At 51.1% G+C, this 20,265-nt stretch overlaps 1 protein-coding gene across 5 annotated transcripts in view; it reads right to left on the bottom strand.

The window, feature by feature from the left end:
* RUNX1 (RUNX family transcription factor 1) overlaps nucleotides 1–20,265 on the bottom strand; it is a 253,039-nt gene that overhangs the window by 58,158 nt on the left and 174,616 nt on the right. For all 5 annotated transcript variants that reach the window (XM_042956909.1, XM_042956911.1, XM_042956908.1 and 2 more), the window contains one exon: nucleotides 5,442–5,546. In XM_042956909.1, coding sequence (XP_042812843.1) covers nucleotides 5,442–5,546 — 105 coding nt within the window. The remainder of the gene's footprint in view (nucleotides 1–5,441; nucleotides 5,547–20,265) is intronic.

Below are 20,265 nucleotides of genomic sequence, written 5' to 3'. Positions count from 1 at the left end.
AATGAAGCGCAAGGAGGGGTTGGCGCAGTTCTTCAGAACAGACCGTGGCGGCTGCGGATGGCCGCGTCTGGGCTGTTTCGTTTCAGGTCTCGCTTACTGACCCTGTGACCTTGAGCGAGGGATGTCTCTTCTCTTTGCTTCCACTTCCTCACCTGTTCTCGCAAAGATGAGATCAGTCGATCTACGGGAAGCCCTTTGAATGGCGTTGGGCAGACAATCAGCACTAAGTGTTAAAGAAGGCTGGTGCCCCAGAAAATGGCATTTTCCGAAGTTTTTCAGGAACGGCTCCACCTAGCTCTCTGTTATTGTGAATTCCAAGCCAGCACAGCAGTTACTGTGAAGGACTCCTCTAACCTGAGGGCAGGTGTTGTCCCAGAGATGGCCAATATTTGTTTTATTAATCTTTTCGATTTTTAATTAGGTTGCTCAATGTTCCAGAAGTTAACAGCTATCTGGCCAGACAGGTAATGGCTTGTGACATCAGAAGGACTCTCCAGTCTGCACCCCTGGGATCCCCACCCCCTGCCCGTCGGGTCACCTAGGGTCCCGGCTGCTAACTCTCCTCAATCTCTCCTTAGCAAAATGTCTTCCTCCACGGCCCTGGGCCGCCACACAAATTATTTAGTCAAACAGCTGCAGAGAATGTGCTTCGGTATCTCAGGATTATCATATCACAGATCCATGGGCTCGAGCTAGGAGTTTTCACTAGATCCCCTCAAATATAAAAAAATACATCAAAAACAACTCTCGAGTCCCGTTTTCCTGAAAAAGCCGGTCGCCCTGTCTCTCCCGCGTAACGAGAAGACTTTTTCTTTCTTTTTTTTTTTTTTTTTTCAACGTTTTTAATTTATTTTTGGGACAGAGAGAGACAGAGCATGAACGGGGGAGGGGCAGAGAGAGAGGGAGACACAGAATCGGAAACAGGCTCCAGGCTCCGAGCCGTCAGCCCAGAGCCTGACGCGGGGCTCGAACTCACGGACCGCGAGATCGTGACCTGGCTGAAGTCGGACGCTTAACCGACTGCGCCACCCAGGCGCCCCAAGACTTTTTCTTTCAACGTGTTAACAAGCCACAAAGTGTGGTTCTGTCTCCGTCCTGGAAATGTACCGTCATTTGCATAACAAGCCACCCAGGATTGTTGCGTCTGTGTACTATCTACATAGGGCTGCTTGCAAGAACCGATCCCCACAGAGAAAACGCCTGAGGACAGTGTTCTTTCTCCATCATAAATTTAACTTTTCATCAATTGGTAATTTCTCTCTTAGTCTGACATGAAAAATAAATCTCACGGAGTGTGGAAAAAAACAAACCCCAAGTTTTGACTCACTAAGTGGCAGGTCAGTTACTGCGAAAGAGCAAATAACCGTCTGAAGTGAAAACGGTTTTCACTTCTCTCCGGAATACACTTTCTGCTGTACCTTCGCCACCGAAACCCAGGAAAGTGGGGTGGGAAGCACCAAGTTATCCCTTTGGCCTAGGAAGCAGTCGGCTGTGGCATGCTTTCTAATTCATAGTCCTTTTCTTTCTTTTCTTTCTTTCTTTTCTTAACGTTTATTTATTTTGAGAGAGAGAATGCATGAGCCGAGGAGGGAGGGGCAGAGAGAGAGGGAGAGAGAATCCCAAGCGGGCTCCACGCTGTCCGCACGGAGCCTGGCACGGGGCTTGACCTCACGGACCGTGAGATCGTGGCCCGAGCCGAAATCAAGAGTGTGACGCTTAACCGACACAGCCACCCAGGCGCCCCCACTGTTCTTTCCTTAATCACCTGAGCGTCAGGTTGAGTGACATAAGCTTTCCTTCGGGTTCTTTGCATGAGGGTTTCAAGTTAAAGGCCTCCATGCCTGCAATGAAGCACCACCGTTTGCCCCTTTCAGACCATCTTACAGCTGGGATGAACGCGAGAAGCCCTATGAGCTATCGCCTCATTTAAAACACGAGGGTGAGAAGCCAGCTCAGAGACTTTGGCATAGGTGGTGGACAGATGGCCCAGGTGGATGAAGAGGTGAACGGACAGGTGGACAGGAGAACAGGATGAGGTACCAGGAGCCCCTCATTCTCCTCCTGCCTTATTACCAACTACTTTTTCTCAACCAAGGCAAATGATTTCATGTCTCTGGGACTTTCCCTTCTCTCTGAGGCCACGAGGCCCGGAGGCTCTCTCTTCAGCTCCCCTGCTCTTTGATGCCATGAAACGATAGAACTTTTCAAAACGATTGTACTTGTCAATGCCAGGGCCACTTTGCCATAACTACCTACTGGAATATCATTCAGCCTTAATAAGGAAGGAAATGCTGCCATTTGCAACAACATGGATGAACACTGAGGATATCACGCTACGGGAAATAAGTCAGACAGAGAAAGACAAATACGGGATGATCTCACATGTAAAATCTAAAAAAAAAAAAAAGAAAAGAGAGAGAGAGAGAGAAGAACTCATGGAAAGAGAGAGCCGATCAGTGGGGGCAGGGGCAGGGGATGGGGGTAGAATGAGTGCAGGGAAGTAGGCAAAAATGGTGAAGGGGTACAAGCTTCCGGTTGTAAGATGAACGGGTCCTGTGGATGTAACGGATAGCATGACGACTATGGTTGACAATACTGTGTCCTACAGTTGAAAGTTGCCAGGCAAACAGATCGTAAAAGTTCTCAGCATGCACACACGCACGCACACACTATTTGAGTGGATGGATCTGTTAACTCATCTTGCCGTGGTAATCATTTTGCAATATACACGTACATCGAATCATCATGTTGCAAACCTGAAACTTACACAATGCTATAGGTCAATGACATCTCAATAAAGCTGGGGGAAAAAAAACACCCAACTCTGTTCACTTTCTCATTAAAAACAAAATGGCTGCGAGCAGAACTTCATCAAAAAGTAGTTCCCACCTTGAATCGAGATGTTCACATAAGGAGGAAAACGGCATACTAATATTAGCAGTGAGGGGCCCCACCCTTGCTTCCTGGGTGAATAGAAAAGTCAGCATTACTCAAGCCCCTCTGGGAGTCTGTGTGCATTTAATTCTTCTTCTAGAAGACCTTTGTGAAATGCGAGACTGTCTACTTGGGACTGTTACACCTCTCTATAGCATGCTTAGCACCTCCCTTTTCATTTTTCCTAAGACCCCAAATTCCATTTGGCAGGAGAGACGCCATAAAAATGGATGCCTCTGGAGCAAATCCCTTCTGTCTGTTCAAAGAGCCCTTCTCAATCGTGACCACTTTCTGGAGTTATAAAACAGCAGGGGAGTCAACTGTATACACAGGCAGGCCCTTACAATAGCATATTTTCCCCTCCGGCTGCCAATTCTGAACAGTCAGAGCGACCATCATTTGTTTTTCTCAAGTTCAGCCACCTGGATGCTTCTTTGAATGTTACAGGAAATACAAGCAGTGGGGCAAAAACCTGCCCTTTTTTCTGCATGAGAGAATAACAGAGGTAGAGGTATATCAAGGGGTCACCTGGTTAAAGCTTCTTCCTCCAGGCAGGTCACCATTTGAACGGTCTGAGTCGAAACTACTGTTTCTATTTTTTAAAGACAGAGATTCTACAACCACCCGAGTGAGCCTCTCTCACGACTTCGCGACCCCCCGAGTCATTTTCCTGACACCTCACAGCCGCCTGCATGCCCCCTGCCCCCCAACCCTGGGCTCTGCTCGAATCTAAGCCTGCTTCCTCTTTGGTCCTCTACAGAGAGCCAAGGCGCCTGCTGGGTGTTTCTGTTCCGTTATTAATATGACAGGGTCACTATGAGTCTTCAGTTGGCCACGCCTACTTTGGAAACCTACAAAGCTGGGTTTGGCTGTCACTGTGTGGTCCTGTGCCTGTGGCCTGGCTGTTCAAACACAGACTGGAATCAGGGGGATGCCACCAAAGTCCCAGAGTTTCCTGAGTCTGGGCATGACCCGACAGATGGTCTCCGTGACTTCAAGAGAAAAAGCGGAGAGGCGGTAACCGAGGTCAGAGATACAGGGAGTCACACAGAGCAGGCAGACTGCACCCAGGCGCTCCTCGTGAATGGAATGCCACATCCTGGGGGGCTCTTCCTGGCGGGTGTGGTTTCCCTGTGGGGTTCTTCCCTCTCTGGGGCACTGAGAAAGCTAAGGCAGCACATGGGATGGTTCTATGCGATCAAGACACTATGAGGCATGAGTTGGGGTGAGCACGGGGTGACCTGTAGAGTCACGCCTGGGGGCGGCCTTACCGCCCCATGAGCACCCCCACAACGAGAAAGGCCCCTGGAGGACAGCCCTGCCGAATAGCAGCCACAGAGGCGGGCAGGGAGCCTCTCCTGCGGATGGACAACGTCTCCCGAGTTCATCCTCTGTGCCAGGCACAAAGCGTTGTCTCTTCCTGTCTTATAAAAGCGGCCCTCACTATTATCTCCATTTTGCAGATGAGGAAACTGAGGTCCGGGGAGGTTCCATAACTTGCTGAAGGCTTAAGCGCCTGAACCAGAACTCCACTTGTTTCCCCCACCGGCCCAACACCCCCAGAACCCAAATTCTTAACCAGTCCGTTTTACGACCTCGCCTCCCCGCGTCTCAACCTCCAGGCATAAGCCCTGTTTTTGAATCTCTCCCACCAGAAGAGACAGTACTCATTTTCCACCCCGGGGACCTGATACGGTTTGGAGGCATGCAGATGATGGGTAGAACCCAGCCTCCGGCCCGGGGAAGGGTGTGGTTCTGGAAAAGAGTGTTACTCTTGTGTTTACTCAAAGATAGTCATTAAGTCACCGTGAAAACATCTTTCTGCAGACTAAACAACCCCACTGCTTTTTAAAAAAGCTTTCCTCACAGGAGCTATTTCTTTTTCTTTCTTTCTTTTTTTTTTTTTTTTGGTACCGTCTTTCTATATTTACTGGTTTTCCCCCAGGAATTCTTCTGCCCTCCCATTCTCTATTTTAATCAATCCTGTAATAAGATTCTGATCTATGCCACAGAAAAGACATGGTCATTTTCATAGTTTTCATCTCTGGCCTTAACAATAGAATAAAAGGCCAGCATGGATAGTAATCACTACTTGTGGTCCACTCTGACCCTCAGGCATTTTTTTTTTTTTTTTTTTTTTTTGGGCCACCCCTGCGGCTGGCCATTCTTCCATTTACTGTTTGCTTCTGATACTGTTGAACTTCACCCTGTATTTGAGGGACTAGTCCTTAGTGTCATGCAGCCCCGAAATGCTTCCAACACACATTTGACTCAGGCTGATTTGCTTCTGCCTTCTAAGAGAATGCTTTAAAAGGAGCCCAGTGCTCAGAGACAAACTTTGACGACTGTCAACGATAAAATTCTCTCTCCCTGCAGGAGCCTCCTATCCCTCTCTGACACAGGTTTTAGACGCATTTGAGCAACGTCAGTCAAACCCAAGGATTCTTGGGTTTGCCCAAGTCCCAGCCCAGAGGTTTGCCAGCCCCGGGGGGGGGGGGCCCACTTACTTCGAGGTTCCCGGGGTCCATCCACTGTGATTTTGATGGCTCTGTGGTACGTGGCAACTTGTGGTGGGTTCGTGAAGACCGTGATTGTCAAAGTGAAGCTTTTCCCTGTTGGAACACGAAAGAGAACACACAAAACAATGAGGTGATGGCCTGGATATATCTGCTGGGTAGTTGACCATTAATTTATGCTTTCCAGCCATCAAACTGGAAAGGTGGCACTTCTTGGGCACAAGTTGGTGGTTTTTCCAACACTCCCTTGAGTTTGGCTTTGCTTAAATTCCAGAATGCACACCTTTGGTATTTGTGTAAGATGTTAACACTTTGCATAGTTACACGGCTTCCGTTTAATCATCAATAAAACAACACAGGATCAAGAGAGATTCAGCTTTGTTTTCTTTCAAGCCAAGACTCCAGGGAACATGGGATCGGATTGGCTGCTATCCACTCCCCCAGAGCTGGTCCCCAAGGAGTGAAAGAAACTGTATCCATCTTTGCTTTTTTTTTTTTTTTTCAATATATGAAGTTTATTGTCAAATTGGTTTCCATACAACACTCAGTGCTTCATCTTTCCTTTTTAACATTGATTGCTTGCCCCTTCAAGGATTGGGAAAGACGGAGTACCTGAGTTTGGGAATAGGCTAAATTCAAATTATTCTCTCTGTATTTCAAAGACACTAATTGCTGGTGGACTTTAAATATTATTATTAATTAAAAAAATTTTATTAACATTTATTCATTTTTTTTTTGAGTGAGAGAGAGAGAGAGAGAGAGTGTAAGTGCAAGTTGGGGAGGGGCAGAGAGAGAGGCAGACACAGAATCCGAAGCAGGCTCCAGGCTCTGAGCTGTCAGCACAGAGCCCGACACGGGGCTCGAACTCACAGACAGTGAGATCATGACCTGAGCCAAAGTCGGACGCTTAACTGACTGAGCCACCCAGGCACCCCTAAATATTATTTTTAAATGCTGGATGCTATTACAGGTACTCATGGGATTGGCCAGACACAATTTACAGTCAACAAACTGACTTCACAATATGTAACTGACAGACTGAGGTTCAATAAGGACTAGAGACATATACACGCATGGGGATCTCCACCCAAACACTTCACATACATGCATGGGACGCAAGCACCTTTTTATAACATATGTCTACCGCCATGGTTTTAGTAACTTTTAAAAACTATTTTAAAATATATATATAACTCAGAATACAGTGACTAACGTATAAATACATAAATAACTAACAGAACAGAAATATACCAACAATTAATATTAATAATATAAGTATTAATATGCACATATATTGATCATTGAAAACATTTTTTGGCTAGGTGGTTCAAAGGGCGAACTCTTGGTTTGAACTTGGGCTAGCTGACCTTTGGCAAGGCCCCAGATCCCTCCGTGCCTCAGTGCCCTTACCTGGAAAATGGGTACATATAACATTTTCTGAGCTCATAGGAGTAAAATCATTAAAATGGTATCTGGAGCATGATATTCGAAGGTGTGCGCGCGCGCGCGCGTGTGTGTGTGTGTGTGTGTGTTGTGCTCGCTTTTATTATTTTCCTTTTCTGTTTCTCAGAGTTCCCCAACAGGATCCTAAGGTTTGACTAAGCATGCTATTTGGACCACCCACATCACTGCAGTGGGTCTCTATTTAACAGCTTCTCCTCTTAGTCATGTACCATGAAATGAAACCTAGAAGAAATGAAAGGCCCACCCATCCCCCTATCTGTTCCCAACCCACGTAAGACTCAAATTGTCTTCCTCCCCCAAGTTAGAAAGAACAGAGTATCTTCAACTGTCCTGCACGTTTTCACACCAAAGAAAGCTACAAAAAAGCTCAATAAAAACACAGGTGACCCTTGAACAACACAGGTGTTAGGGGCAGCGACCCCTGCCCTGTTGAAAATCCATGTATAACCTTTGACTCCCCAAAAACTACCAATAGCCTACTGCCTATTTGAAGACTCACCGATAATGTAAACAGTCGATTAACACGAATTTTGTATTTCAGGTATATTATACACTGTGTTCTTATCATAAAGGAAGCTAGAGAAAAGGAAATATTATTATTATTATCATTAATGTTTATTTTTTTTGAGAGGGAGAGAGAACACAGGGGAACGGGGAGGGGCGGAGAGAGGGGGGAACAGAGGATCTGAAGCGGGCTCCATGCTGACAGCAGAGAGCTTGATGTGGGGCTCGAACCCACGAACCGTGAGATCATGACCTGAGCTGAAGTCAGACGCTTAACCGACTAGGCTACCCCCGTGCCCCGAAAAGAAAATATTATTAAGAAAATCGTAAGGAAGAGAAAATATGTTTACAGTCCTGTACTGTATTTATCAAAAAAAAATCTGCATGTACATGAACCTGCATGGTTCAACCCATGTTGTCCAAGGGTCTACTGTGTAATCATTGGCCACAGCAAGCCAGTGATTCCTAATCATGAAAAGTCCCCAGTGAACAATCCCCAAGGATCTGCATTCTGTCTACAGTGAAGCCTGCGATAAGAGGAACAATGACAAGTAACCACTGGATGCTGAAACCGGCTTCGTCCGGCCTGGCTTTGCAACCACAGTCATGGCTGACAGGCCAGGCTGCTCTCTAGGGAGGGGTGCTGAGGGGCCTAGAGCACTGGAGGAGCCCGGGAGGCCCAGCCCACAAATTTATCTTCCCATCAGCTGCTCTTCTCTCCTGGAACCCAGAGAAGATCCCTTTTGGGCTTTAGGGATTTGCCATGTTTAGGACATCGTTCAAATGTGGCCAGACGATACCCCAGATCACTTCTCCCCTTGGCATCTCCCTGAGGTAGGGGCGCGTGCAGGAGGGGCTGCTGGTCAGGCCTGGCGAGGAGGGCACGGCGATGTGGAGGCAGCACCCAGTTCAACTGCCCATCTTGGTCAAGGGAGCAAAGGCAACTAATGGCCCAGGTGGCCCGTCCACGTGGTCCTCTGAGCCCTACAGCCATCCACCTTTTGTCAAGAACCTACAAGGTGGGGAGGCGCCTGGGTGGCTCAATCGGTTAAGCGCCTGACTTCAGTTCAGGTCTTGATCTCCTGGTTCGTGGGTTCGGGCCCCGCGTCGGGCTCTGTGCTGACAGCTCAGAGCCTGGAGCCTGCTTCAAGTTCTGTGTCCCCTCTCTCTCTGCCCCTCCCCTGCTCATACTCTGTCTCTCTCAAAAATAAATAAACATTAAAAAAAAAAAGACCCTACAAGAGGTATGGACCGTATTAAGACTGGATCCCACACCAGCTATTAGGACCTTCTCCCCGATGAGTCCCCCCCACCCCGCATTATTTCTTGCTCACTCTTCTCTCCCCCAGCTGGACTCACGACCACAGGGTTTCCACTCTGGGGTCTGTCTTCCTCCAGCCCCCTGGCCAGCCTGTCAAGGCTTCCTTGCTTTGCCCATCCCGCTCCCCCCCCCCCCCCCACCGCTTCTATGTTCCTGGCTTCAAAGTCGGGCTCGTGTTTCAGGCAGCCTCCCCACATCTGCCTCCGAAAGCGGTCTTCGACTTCGATGGGGACTGAACGGGTTTGCGGCTCTGAAAGCCCAAGGACAGGGATGGTGGTCCAAGACCACCGTGCCTTTCTCAGAGGAAGGTGGCAAAAGGATGAGGTGGCAGCAGGTGGCTTCAGGTAGAGGGGGATTGAGATGGAGAAAAAAAAAAAAAAAGACCTTGAGGACACAAGCAATGAGCAATGACGTGGCCCCAGGGACCCAGCAGGTCTGGGCGCATGAGGGGCCGGGCTGCTCTTCCTTCCAGAGGCTTAGATACGAGTTCATGCAACAAACGATGTGACCTCTCTGGATCTCAGTCTCCTGATCTGCAAAACAGGGAGCCCGGGGGTCGTGGGATACGCACAAGGTCACTTTCAACTCACGGTATCTTCTGAGGACGCAGCCCTCCCGGCGCCCATGTTCACGTGCGTGTGTGTGCCTACATGTAGCTGTGCCCCCGTGCGCCTCCCCCATCGCCTGTAGCGTCAGCATTTCAGAGTCCGTGAAAATACTGTATTACTTTCCTAGAGCTGCTGTTAACAAATTTCCACAAACCGACGGTGGGGGCGGGGGGGGGGGGGGGAGGAGGCTTAAAACAACTGAAATTTATTGTCTCATAGTTCTAGAGGCCAGAAATCCAATATCAAGGTGTCGGCAGGGCCGTGCTCTCTCTGAAGGCTCTGGGGCAGAATCCTTCCTTCCTTGTCCCTGCTTCTGGTGCTCGCAGGCAAGCCTGGGCTTTCCTTGGCGTCCAAGTTCATCATTCAGCTTCTGCCTCTGCTGTCACGCGGCCTTTGTTCCCCTGTGTGGCTTCTGTCTCCAAATGTACTTCTCCTTATAAGGGCACCAGTCATTGGAGTTAGGGCCCACCCTCGCCCGAGATGTCCTCACCTTACTTGATTACATCTGCAAAACCCCTATATCTAAGTAAGGTTGCCTTCTGAGGTTCCCCGTGAACATGAGTTTTTAGGGAACACCATACAAGCTAGTTCAAACACCCAATGTCATCAGAGTTCCGGTCTTGACATTATGACTAACAAGTTCTCTACAGGCACCTGTATATTTTACCCTCTGAAATGGTCCCACTCCTTTGGTAGCCCTAGTGAATCATCCTATCCCTTTTTTTAAACATTTATTCATTTTGGAGGGCGGGGGGAGGGGGGAACGCACATGCCTACGAGTGGGGGAGGGGTAGAGAGAGAGGGAGAGAGAATCCCAAGCAGGCTCGGCACTGTCAGTGCAGAGTCTGATGTGGGGCTTGATGTCACGAACGGTGAGATCACCACCTGAGCTGAAATCAAGAAGTTGGACGCTCAACCGGCTTAGCCACCCAGGTGCCCCATACGATCATCCCAATCTTGATTTCCTAAATGACAACGAAGAATTAGTTTTTATAATATTGGCATTTTCAGATTTGTGTAGAACTTGCAACCTTTCACGCCTTTTCCTCTATACTATTGCATTGGGTCGTCGGAATGGTCTCATGAAGTAAACAAGAGAGATTTTATTGTCCCACATCAACAGGTAGCAAAGCGAAGGCTCGGGGAAATTCCGTAACTTGCCCAAGTCACACAGCCTGTATACACAGCAGAACCCAGATCTCTCAGCTTTACACCCACTGTTCTTCACGTTGTCGTCAGGAAATCCCAAAACCCGATTTGCAAACTCAGTGCCAGCAGCACTGGGAATCCAGACTCCTGGCATACTTTCCATGCTCTACCATTGCCCCAGAAAGCGAATGTAGCCCCCGTGACTTCACTATACCCACACTGTGCTCGACAGCTAACCGTGAGCCTGGGTTATAGTTCAGAAGCAGCTTCTTACGGGGCTGAATTTGGGCTCCTGGCAGCTGAGCATTTAATGCCACCCCCCACCCCGGGCAACCACAGACTGGCCTGCTTAATCGGGAATGAAATCCAACCAAGGTGAATACTTGTGAAATTGTTGCCCATACTTCTAACTCTATCATTTTATTTCTGCCCATCGTTTTATGTGCAGTCACGAGAAATGTGACCGTCCGTCCAGCAAGAGCCACTAGCTGGGGCGTTCTGGCCCCAGGAACGTGCTGTTCACGACGGTGGAGATATTCCGCTTCCTCCCCTCACAATGGGCTCTTGTTTACGGCTTTGAGCACCAGGACATCTGCTCATGACCTCATAGACGGAGGTAATAAGTGATGACACTTTGTTCACAGGTGTGTGTGACATTTTTCCACTCTGGGAAAACTCTGCCTCCGACTTCCTTGTGTTCCTCCGATCAGACCTGGCACCGAGCTTGGTAACTGGCGAGAGTCGGCCAGTGGGCACCCGTGACTGCCGTTCGGAGCCTTGGGGCCCCCCACGCGCTGCCCTTCACCGCCTCCCGGCCCTTCTTGGCCGGCACCTGGAGTGGTGGTAGCTGCCCCCACCAAGAGCACACGCGCTGTTAGCCGGATTCCCTCATTAGAATGACCTATGGGCCTGGTATTTGAAGTGCGTGGGTGTGGAGAGTGAAAGAGGCTGAAGTGTTTTTCCCAGCAGACTGTAGCCAGACTGGTAAGTCAGAGGAGAGCAAAGGAGAACGGACCGGCTAAATAATTGCCATCCCCAAAAGTGGCTCTGCAGGATCCAGCGCGGGCCTGGGAGGACGGTGCTGCCGTAGAGAGAGCTGATTCATTCACTTGTGTGGCCCGGAGAGACTCGAAGGTCCTCTGCATCCCTGGCTTTGGTGCCAGGAGACGAGCAGAGGCCTTGGCGCCCCGAGGTGCGCTGCTCTCGGCTCCCGAGGGGACGAGCGGCAGGCTGCAGGTGTCCCGTGTGGGGGTACACGGTGCAGCGAGCGCCCAAAGGGCGCACAGAGACCTTCCTTCTCCAGCTCACAGGGACTAATTCAAACGGCAGCCTCATCTCTGGCCAGTGGTCGGGTTCCAGGAGGAACCCGTTTAGAAGCTCGAACGCTAGGACTGAATGAGGAGGCAGGAGCTACACGACAGGGGACGGAAGGGTCGCCTTATGCTCAAAAGCTGCAAAAGATAAGGCACTGAGTATATAATCTGGTGGACGTGGGCATACGCAGAGTGTGAGTTACAGTGTGGGCCCTGAAGCCAGAAATGCCCGTTTCCGTATCTCTGCCACATGCTAGCCGCCTGACCTTGAGCAAGTCACTTAACCTCTCTGGGGCGTCAGCTTTGTCATCCGTAAAACGGGGGCGACACCAGTCTTTCCATCTCATCGTCTCATTATGCAAGTTCAATGAAGTAACGAATCCGCACATACTAGTTTAATTATCGTTAAAGACGTGAGCAAGGTGATTCCACGAAGACGGAGGTGGGGGCGATCCGGGGAGGAGGAGCTGGTGACGAGGCACGTCGAGGTCTGATGGGGCAGGTGGGTGCCGGGCAGGGGGCACCCTTGAAGCTCCACCAGGCCCTCCCTGTTCTCCCTAGGAGTCCCAGCAAACGGAGGCAGAGCACAGAGGGCAGCAGACAGGACAGCGGCCCGAGCCCCGCGGACACGTCAGGAAAACTGCACGTTCAACTGGAATGTCAAGTTCACTCCTGCCCCGCCAGCTGGCGGTCTTTGTGAGGCACAACTGTGGCTGGCTGATCCGCCCTATAAACACGCTGGGCCAAATGCTCCCCGGCGACCATGTGTCGCCCCCCTCGACGCCAGCGTCGAGTTCATCCGAGTGCCAGGACAAAACACTAACTGCTTTATTTAGTCGGGAAGAAGGTCACGGGTGAGTCTTCCCCGACGCTTTCAGGCGGCCCCACGTTTCCAGGCCTCGGGCTGCTGACCTCTGACAGCCACCTGTGGTCTAATAAAGCCACAGCTGGGCAGTTCCTTGTGGCCCCAGCACAGACTCCGATTCCTCACCGCATCTGAGAAGTAGTCAAACCTCAGGACTGCTCCCCAAGGGGCCGAGGGCGGGGAGGGGAAGACAGGGCGTAAAGGCCACTCGAAGTCGTTCCTCGCCCACGAGCGGAATAGCAGACGCAGAAGCTGGGGCCCTGTCACATCACGGCAGTGTCCTCCTATGCCAACGGTGCCAGGGGCAGCTCTCTCAGTCCTGTCCCGTTGTGACTGTCCCTCCCTGGGTTTGGTTCGTGGGTATAGCCCATCTGCCTGCATTGGCTCCTCGGCCGCTGGGCTGTGTTTCTGTCACTCTCCTTGGGGTAGGTCTGGACCTGAGACTCTTCTCCTTTTGGGGCAGTTTCGCTGGGACGTGAAACTTGCCCTTTGTCACGCAAGGGAAGGCTGTCCGCACAGAGGGCCGTCGGCCGTGGGGGCCGGAAGGGGCAGGGGGCCGCGGGGACACACCGTCATGACATCTTTCACTTGCGTGGGCATCTCTGCGGGAAAACCGGCTGTGCTCACGAACTTTAAACACTTAAGAGCGCAAGTAAAGAACAGTCAAACGAAGGGAGAAAAAAATGCAGCTTTGGAAAGCAAGAAAAGCCCGTGAAGGCTCAGGTTTTGCTCTTTGCAAATTCTGGAAATCCCAACAGATTCTGAAATGTTGCAGGAAGAGTTCTCCTTTTACTGTAGAGATTGTGCCGGGTCTCCTTTTCATGAAGGATAACTAAGTATTAAAATTAATGCACCCTCAGATTCCAGGGGAAATCTGAACTGGGGGTATTTTTCACAAAGCACTTTTTTTTTTTTTTTTTTTTGAGAGAGAGCGAGCGAACAAGCGGGGGAAGTGGGGCAGAGAGAGAGGGAAAGAGAGTATCCCAAGCAGGTTCCACACCCTGCCGGACGCGGGGTTCCATCTCATGACCACGTGATCATGACCTGAACTGAAATCAAGAGTCTAATGCTCAACCGACTGAGCCACTCAGGTGCCACACATTAAGCATTTTTAGAAGATGCTTATTTATTTATTTTGAGAGAGAGAGAGAGAGAGAGAGAGAGAGAGAATCCCAAGCAAGCTCTCCACCCAGTGTGGGGCTCGATCTCACAAACCATGAAATCATGACCTGAGCCATAATCAAGAGTCAGACGCTCAACCAGCTGAGCCACCCAGGCGCCCTCTACACACAAAGCATTTTTAATTTACATTTCTTACATTTTCCACTGGAACAGCCGAACAGCCAGAGTTCATGCTTTTGCTCTCACCCATTTCCTCATCTAAACACCACTATTTTTGACAGGGGAGCTGTCAAATGATTTACATGAGGATTTCTGGATAGGGTACAAATCCTTCAAGTCGCACAGAATTTCCTACTTTCTCTAAATTGAACTGAAATGAAGACGTCCGTGTGTATCCACATGCAGGCAAAGGGCCCTGTGTGTTTGCAGATGTGTTGATCTAAGGTAAGGGTACCTGCATCCACACGGGCAGAATGCAGACGGGGGGCCCATGCTGCTGGTGCCCCCCCTCCAAAGTCTCCTGACATGGACTTTGAACACAGAACTCAGTTTTCCATAAAAAACAGCATTTTGTGGGGGGGGGGGGGGGGGGAGGGAGTGACGGATTGTTTGAAAAAAAGCATTGTTTTACGTACAGAAAGCCGAAAACGTGCAGAGCATTTTCTCTGGAAATCTCCTCTGGAAGTCGAGGACAGGGGCAGCATTTTACTCATCTTTGTGTCTTGTTCCGAGGCAATAAAAAAAGGTTCGATCACTGGATCAGTGAATTATCCCATAAACTTTCAATCTGACAGCTGGTTCTTTACGGCGTCCGATTTCACTTTGAAGGCGTGGCTTTCCTTTCTCGTGGCACCGGTGTGAGCTCGGCCTGACCAGGGGCATGGATGGGCAAGCCTTCTTCTTCCTGGAGAATATTTACCCAACCCCAAGGCGCCACGACACTCATGTGACTTTGCATTCCTTTCCCCGGATTTCACGGTCCCTCCACGATCTTCCCTTTTCTTTTGGTGTCACGGTTCCTGGGCATCTTGGTGGAGGAATCAAGTTTTAATCCTTTTAGCCCAAACACTTCTATGACCCTGACCTGCGGCCGGGGGAGCCCTCTGGTTGGTGACCCAAGTCCCCCAGGGGAAATCGAGCCAGAGGCTTACATAGTGAGCAGGTGATCAAAGTAGCCTCGTCCTAGCCCTGACTCTGATAGTGTGATGGCCGGCTGCCTCAAGGATACAGCCCAACCCCTCACGACGCTTCAGCAGAGACCCAGGAGTGGACATTTAGAAGGGAAGGCAGCGCTGGGGTCCTCTGTTCTGCCTCCAGCCTTTCAGACCCCACAGCGGCTGCTTCCGGAAAGGCAGGTGGTGTGGCGGCTGAAAGAAGGGAGAAGCTCCAGGCAGGACTGGGGGTGTGGCAGGCAGGGCCCGGCAGGAGCGGACTCCGGGGACAACGACATTCACCAAACAGGATGTCTACAAACTGGGTATGCACACGTCCGAGGCTGCCTGCGGGCAGAAATGGCAGTTTTCGGTCTCGAAGGCCCCAAGCCTCCTTTCCCTTTCTACATCTGCAAGCTGCCTATCTTTCTGCACTTTGTATCTGCTGATGTCAAGTCCCTGCCTAAAAGCATGTGGGCGGTTCTCCCTTTCCCTGGGACCAGGCCCAATTCCCAGTGTGGAAGGAGGTCCAGGCCTTGAGCCGCTCTCTGGGTCTCCTCCTCCTCCAAAGCCCTCCCCAGATGGCCACTGGAGCATCTTCTGGCTCCTCCACGGGCAGGTGTTCTTGCCCGCCCTGTTTTCTCTGCTCGGACACTCTTCTTGGTGCCTTCACCTGACATCCTGAAATGTCTCAACGGAGACGGCAGTTTGTCCGGGAAGACAAACTTCACTAGGTTCTGCGCGACTGCTCATCTGCTTGACTGCTGGCCCCTCGCTAGCTCCCAAAGGCTGTGGCTTCTCTTTGGCTGATCTTTGTATCTCCAGTGGGGACCCAGTGCCTGGAACACAGTAGGTGCACAATGCATATCTGGTGAATGGATGAATGGATGAATGGGGGAATGAACGAAGTGCCCTCGTTAAATGACCTCCGGGCGTGGGGGTGAAGTCTCAGAAAAAAGCGACGGACCCTCTACTTCCCGCACTGGAAGCGTCCGAAGCCTGTGCGAGACTTACCAATTAAAACCGAGAACACAAGGTCCACCACATGTCAAAAAATCCAGCCAATGTCTGGAACGATTATACTACTGTTATTGTATTTACTTATGAATGTTTGTGAAACTCCCGCTGTGTCTCAGGCACTCTCGTTTTATGAGGTTCTTAGAAGGATAAAGGAATTCCTCGCATCCAGAAGCAAGAGTGGAAAACAGCCTCCTTCCTAAGTGTCTGATTCAGGGACTCACGTGCCGACCTGCTCTTTTCCCACCTCCCTCCGTGCTTCTCACGGCAGAGGGAAGGACATGGCCGGGGAAGCGGGATCTCTTCTTCCTGAGTCCTGCCACACCCACATCATCTTGTTCCCATCCTCCGGACACCCTTCGAGGCGCGCGTGAGAGGCACAGCCACGCCCACTGTACAGATGGGGAGACTGAGGCCAGCACATCTTAGCGAGCCCCGCAGGCCTCGGGCCACGCCGCGCTACCTCCCGTGGACCCACAGAATCACGGCGAACAGGCGTGTGGGTTCTAGGTTGCCCCTGTAAGTCAGAGGCACACTGACTGGGAAGCAATGGCTTCGGTGTAATGCAGAGCCCGTGGATTTGGACAGAACGTGAGGCGACAGTATGTAGTAGGATACTTTGCCAAGCAATAGCCAGATTAGTTAATTCTCCATTTATAGATGGCCAAAAGAAAGTGCACGAACGTTCGCTTGCAGTTTCTAAAAATGCTGTGATACAACCTTAAAATGGCTCCCAGGGGAACAGCCAGCGTGTCCTTAAGTACGGTCCAAGTCCAAGGCAAGCGCCATGGTACTAAACTCCCCAAACCTGGGTGGAGTCAGCAATTACCGTGCAGGAAGAATGTGACGCTCCTGGGTGCCAGCCTGTGGAGCCCAGCGACAGGACAAAGGGATTATTCTGCTTCATCGTGAAAATGCAGTGTTTATTGTTAAAATACGGTGGGGAATTAAAGGGGCATGTATGAATCCTAAACATTTGCATGCCACTAACGTTTGCACAAAAGACGTGCAATGGCTAAGTTGGGAGAACTTCTTCTCCCGTGAAAAACGTGCCTCAAATTACAGTGCATATTTAATGTCGCCTCTGCCACCGCTCATCTGAGATCTCGGGGCCCGCTGCGTACAACTCTTTCGCGACCCGAGACCTCCACGCGGCCGGCGAGCAAGGGCAAGGGTTGATGTCCCTCCTGGAAAACTCGTCCACTTGGATAAACCACACAGCAGGTCCCCGTGGCTGTCGTTTGTTACGAGCTCACAGTTTCCATCATCTGCTCTGCAGAGTTCCTGTCACTGAAGCACATCTACCATGCGAGGCAGTGAGTGACTCCTGTCGCGTGTCCCTTGTGTCAGGACATCCTCCCTGCACCCACCCCCGCTGCCAAGGACGGAGCCAGAATCAGGCTCAGAAAGGTCAAGTGACTTGCCCACGGACGCACAGCTCCGTGCCAGCATTCTGCACCCGGGGCGATCCCCGCCCCTCCCACCCCTGCCCCCAGTGGCACTTGGTGACACGTGCACACATTTGTGGCTGTCACAGTTGGGAAGGGAGCTGCTACCGGCTACCGGGGCGAGGCCAGGGATACTGCTAACCATCCGACAACACCCAGGGCAGCCCCACAATAATGAAAACTCAGCCCTAGAAGTTGATAGTATTGAGGGTGAGACACCTTCCTCAGCCGAGAATCCAGAAAAGTCCATGCACTAGCCACGAGGCTGTACTTCCCGAAGAGTCCGGGAGCCGTCACTCGCCGGAAGACGTTTAATGAGACTCCGCTCTGTGCCAGGCACTGAGGATACCACACGGTGCTTTTCTAGTGCAGGCTCAGATCTTTCAGGTTTTTGAAAATTCTTGGGGGTCCACCTCTTGGGAGCGCCAGGCACATCCTCCCGTCTTTTTCGTGGTGCTTGGGTCTCGGTTACCCCCGCAGTGTCCCCGTGCATGCCACAGCTGTTCTTGAGCTCTTTCCCCGGCGACCTTCACTCCAAGCACATGGGCTCGGCACGGCCCCAGCGCAGATGCTGCCCGTGAACTCCCATTTCGGCAGCCAGCTATCTCTAATTATTTGACATGCCACAGATCTCCACGCTGAATCTGGGGGATGGTTGCTTAACTGGGGGGAGCCTAAAGGGGAGCGTCCGTGGGGCAGGAAAGGTAAGAGTGGGGGTTTCCACACAGGGCTTAAGCAAGCCAACGGAAACCAGGGAAAGCACTCCCAGCAAAATTTCTTTGAGAAATTCAGCCTGCAGCCGACGCGACCTTGATGCAGTAAGAACCCCTTCAGATGTGTTTCAAATCATCTTACCCTGAATCTCAGGATGGGAAACAAGTGAGCAGAACTAATGTTGGGGCAGGTGGGAGAAAGTTCTGGAAGAGACCCACCTGTCTGTCTGTGGTACCTGGGAACCCAGGGCCATGTCAGAGACGGCCAGCAGATTGGGCCCCTTCTCTGCTCCTTTACGTGTTTCCTCCGTTTTTGTTTTTGTTTTTTTTTCTTTCTCAAGGTGTGCAGACCAAGCCCTTTCTGGTGTCTGTCAGTGATGCATTCCAGGACTTTGCTTTCAGCACTTTTTAGTTCAAGGGGACCCTGGCCGTTCACACCGATTCATGTTCCCAGAGTGGTGGATCGGTGGTCCCGGACTGCAGCACTGTGCGGGTGGGGGTGCTGAGCACTGAGAAGCCAGCACGGTACTTTCACTGGTTCCCAGTCCCTACACCTGTGGGACACTCCTGAGGGACCGGCTGCAGTATGGGGACTCTTCCAGGAAGAGCTTCTCCTGCCATGTGGCCCCGCACGCAGCCACTCCTGGCCTCCACACGTCCCCCTGCCGCCCGGGGACGTTCATGTTCGGAGATGGGGCCGATGTATGCACCTAGAACACCCGTAGGTTTTCATTTTTAAAATAAGACTTTACTATTCAGTGATGTTTCCTAATTTTATTTTTTTTTTTGTTCTCTGTGAGCTTTTGAATGTAAGCTTGTCATGTATTTTGGGGAGAGGCAGAAAGTGTTGGGGGTGGGGGGGGAAGGGAGACATTTTGCCACTTCTCATGAATGAGTGTGGCGCTGGAGGGAGCGTTCTCAGTCTCAGCGCTACTGACGTTTCAGACGCGTGACTCCATTGCCAGCGTGTGTGTGTGTGTGGGGGGGGGGTTGGGGTGGCGGGGGATGGGGTGGCGGGTTAGCCTGTGCACCGCAGAGTGTGGGGCCCCATCCCTGGCTTCCACCCACTAGAGGTTACCAGCACATCCCCGTGCCAGTGGCGACAGCCAAAAATGTCTCCAGTTGCTACCGAGTGTCCCATGGGGGTCAAAATCACCCCAGCTGGGAACGACTGAGTGAGCCCATCATCAAAATGGATAAGCAGAAAGACGGAGAAAATACCGACTGTGGCCTGCCCTGAGGTTTCCAAAGGCATGACGAAGACAGAGCACCTGGAAAGACCCAGCAGTGTAGGCACTGGAGGTGCACCACTCAAAGGGGCAGCCAGAGCCGTATCATGGGATGAGTTTAGATCGGCTTCTCATTAATTACAAATAAATAGGGCGCCTGGGTGGCTCAGGCGGCTAAGCATCCGACTTCGGCTCAGGTCATGATCTCACGGCTCGCGGGTTCAAGCCCCACGTCGGGCTCGGCGCTGACGGCTCGGAGCCTGGAGCCTGCCTCGGATTCTGTGTCTCCCCCTCTCTCTCTCTGCCCCTTCCCTGCTGGCTCTCTGTCTCTCTCTCTCAAAAATAAATAAACATTAAAGAATCAAAAACATTAGAAGTAAATAGATACTGACTGTACTCCATACAATAATTTCAAGTAGAATGAAGGAAAAACAACCGTAAAGACCCAAAACCAGTGCCTTGAGCGAGCTGGAATGTTTCCACCTCCCAGCAGGCCCATCCCTCGTCGCCTCGTCTGCCGAGATCTGATAAGCACACAGATCACCAGCTGAGCTCAAACGCCCATACTCCTGTGCAGTGCCTTCGAGCGAGCCAAGGAAAGTCTCCTTTGTTTGCATAAGGTGACTCAGTTAGGGCCACACAGCACCCTGAGAATGCCCGCCAGCACTCCCATTAACCAGACCCAGGAGTTTCCTTGGGTCAGGAGGCTGCGGGAGGTGGAACTGTCTACGGCTGACGCCACCCCCACATCCTTAATGACGGTCTGAAATCTCGAGGTAAAAGCAGGGATTCATCTAAGTTGAAAAATCAACAGGAAATTTACTTCCATCTTCTTTGAGAAGAACACAGTTTAAGTAGCTTCTAGACGCACGCTTCCACACCAAGGACATCGCAAGACACCCGTTCTGGCT

Source organism: Panthera tigris, chromosome C2 (assembly GCF_018350195.1).
Source record: "Panthera tigris isolate Pti1 chromosome C2, P.tigris_Pti1_mat1.1, whole genome shotgun sequence".
NCBI classification, from domain to species: Eukaryota; Metazoa; Chordata; class Mammalia; order Carnivora; family Felidae; genus Panthera; species Panthera tigris.
Note: the sequence above shows the minus strand (reverse complement) of the source record. Positions and strands in the feature narration are given on the sequence as shown.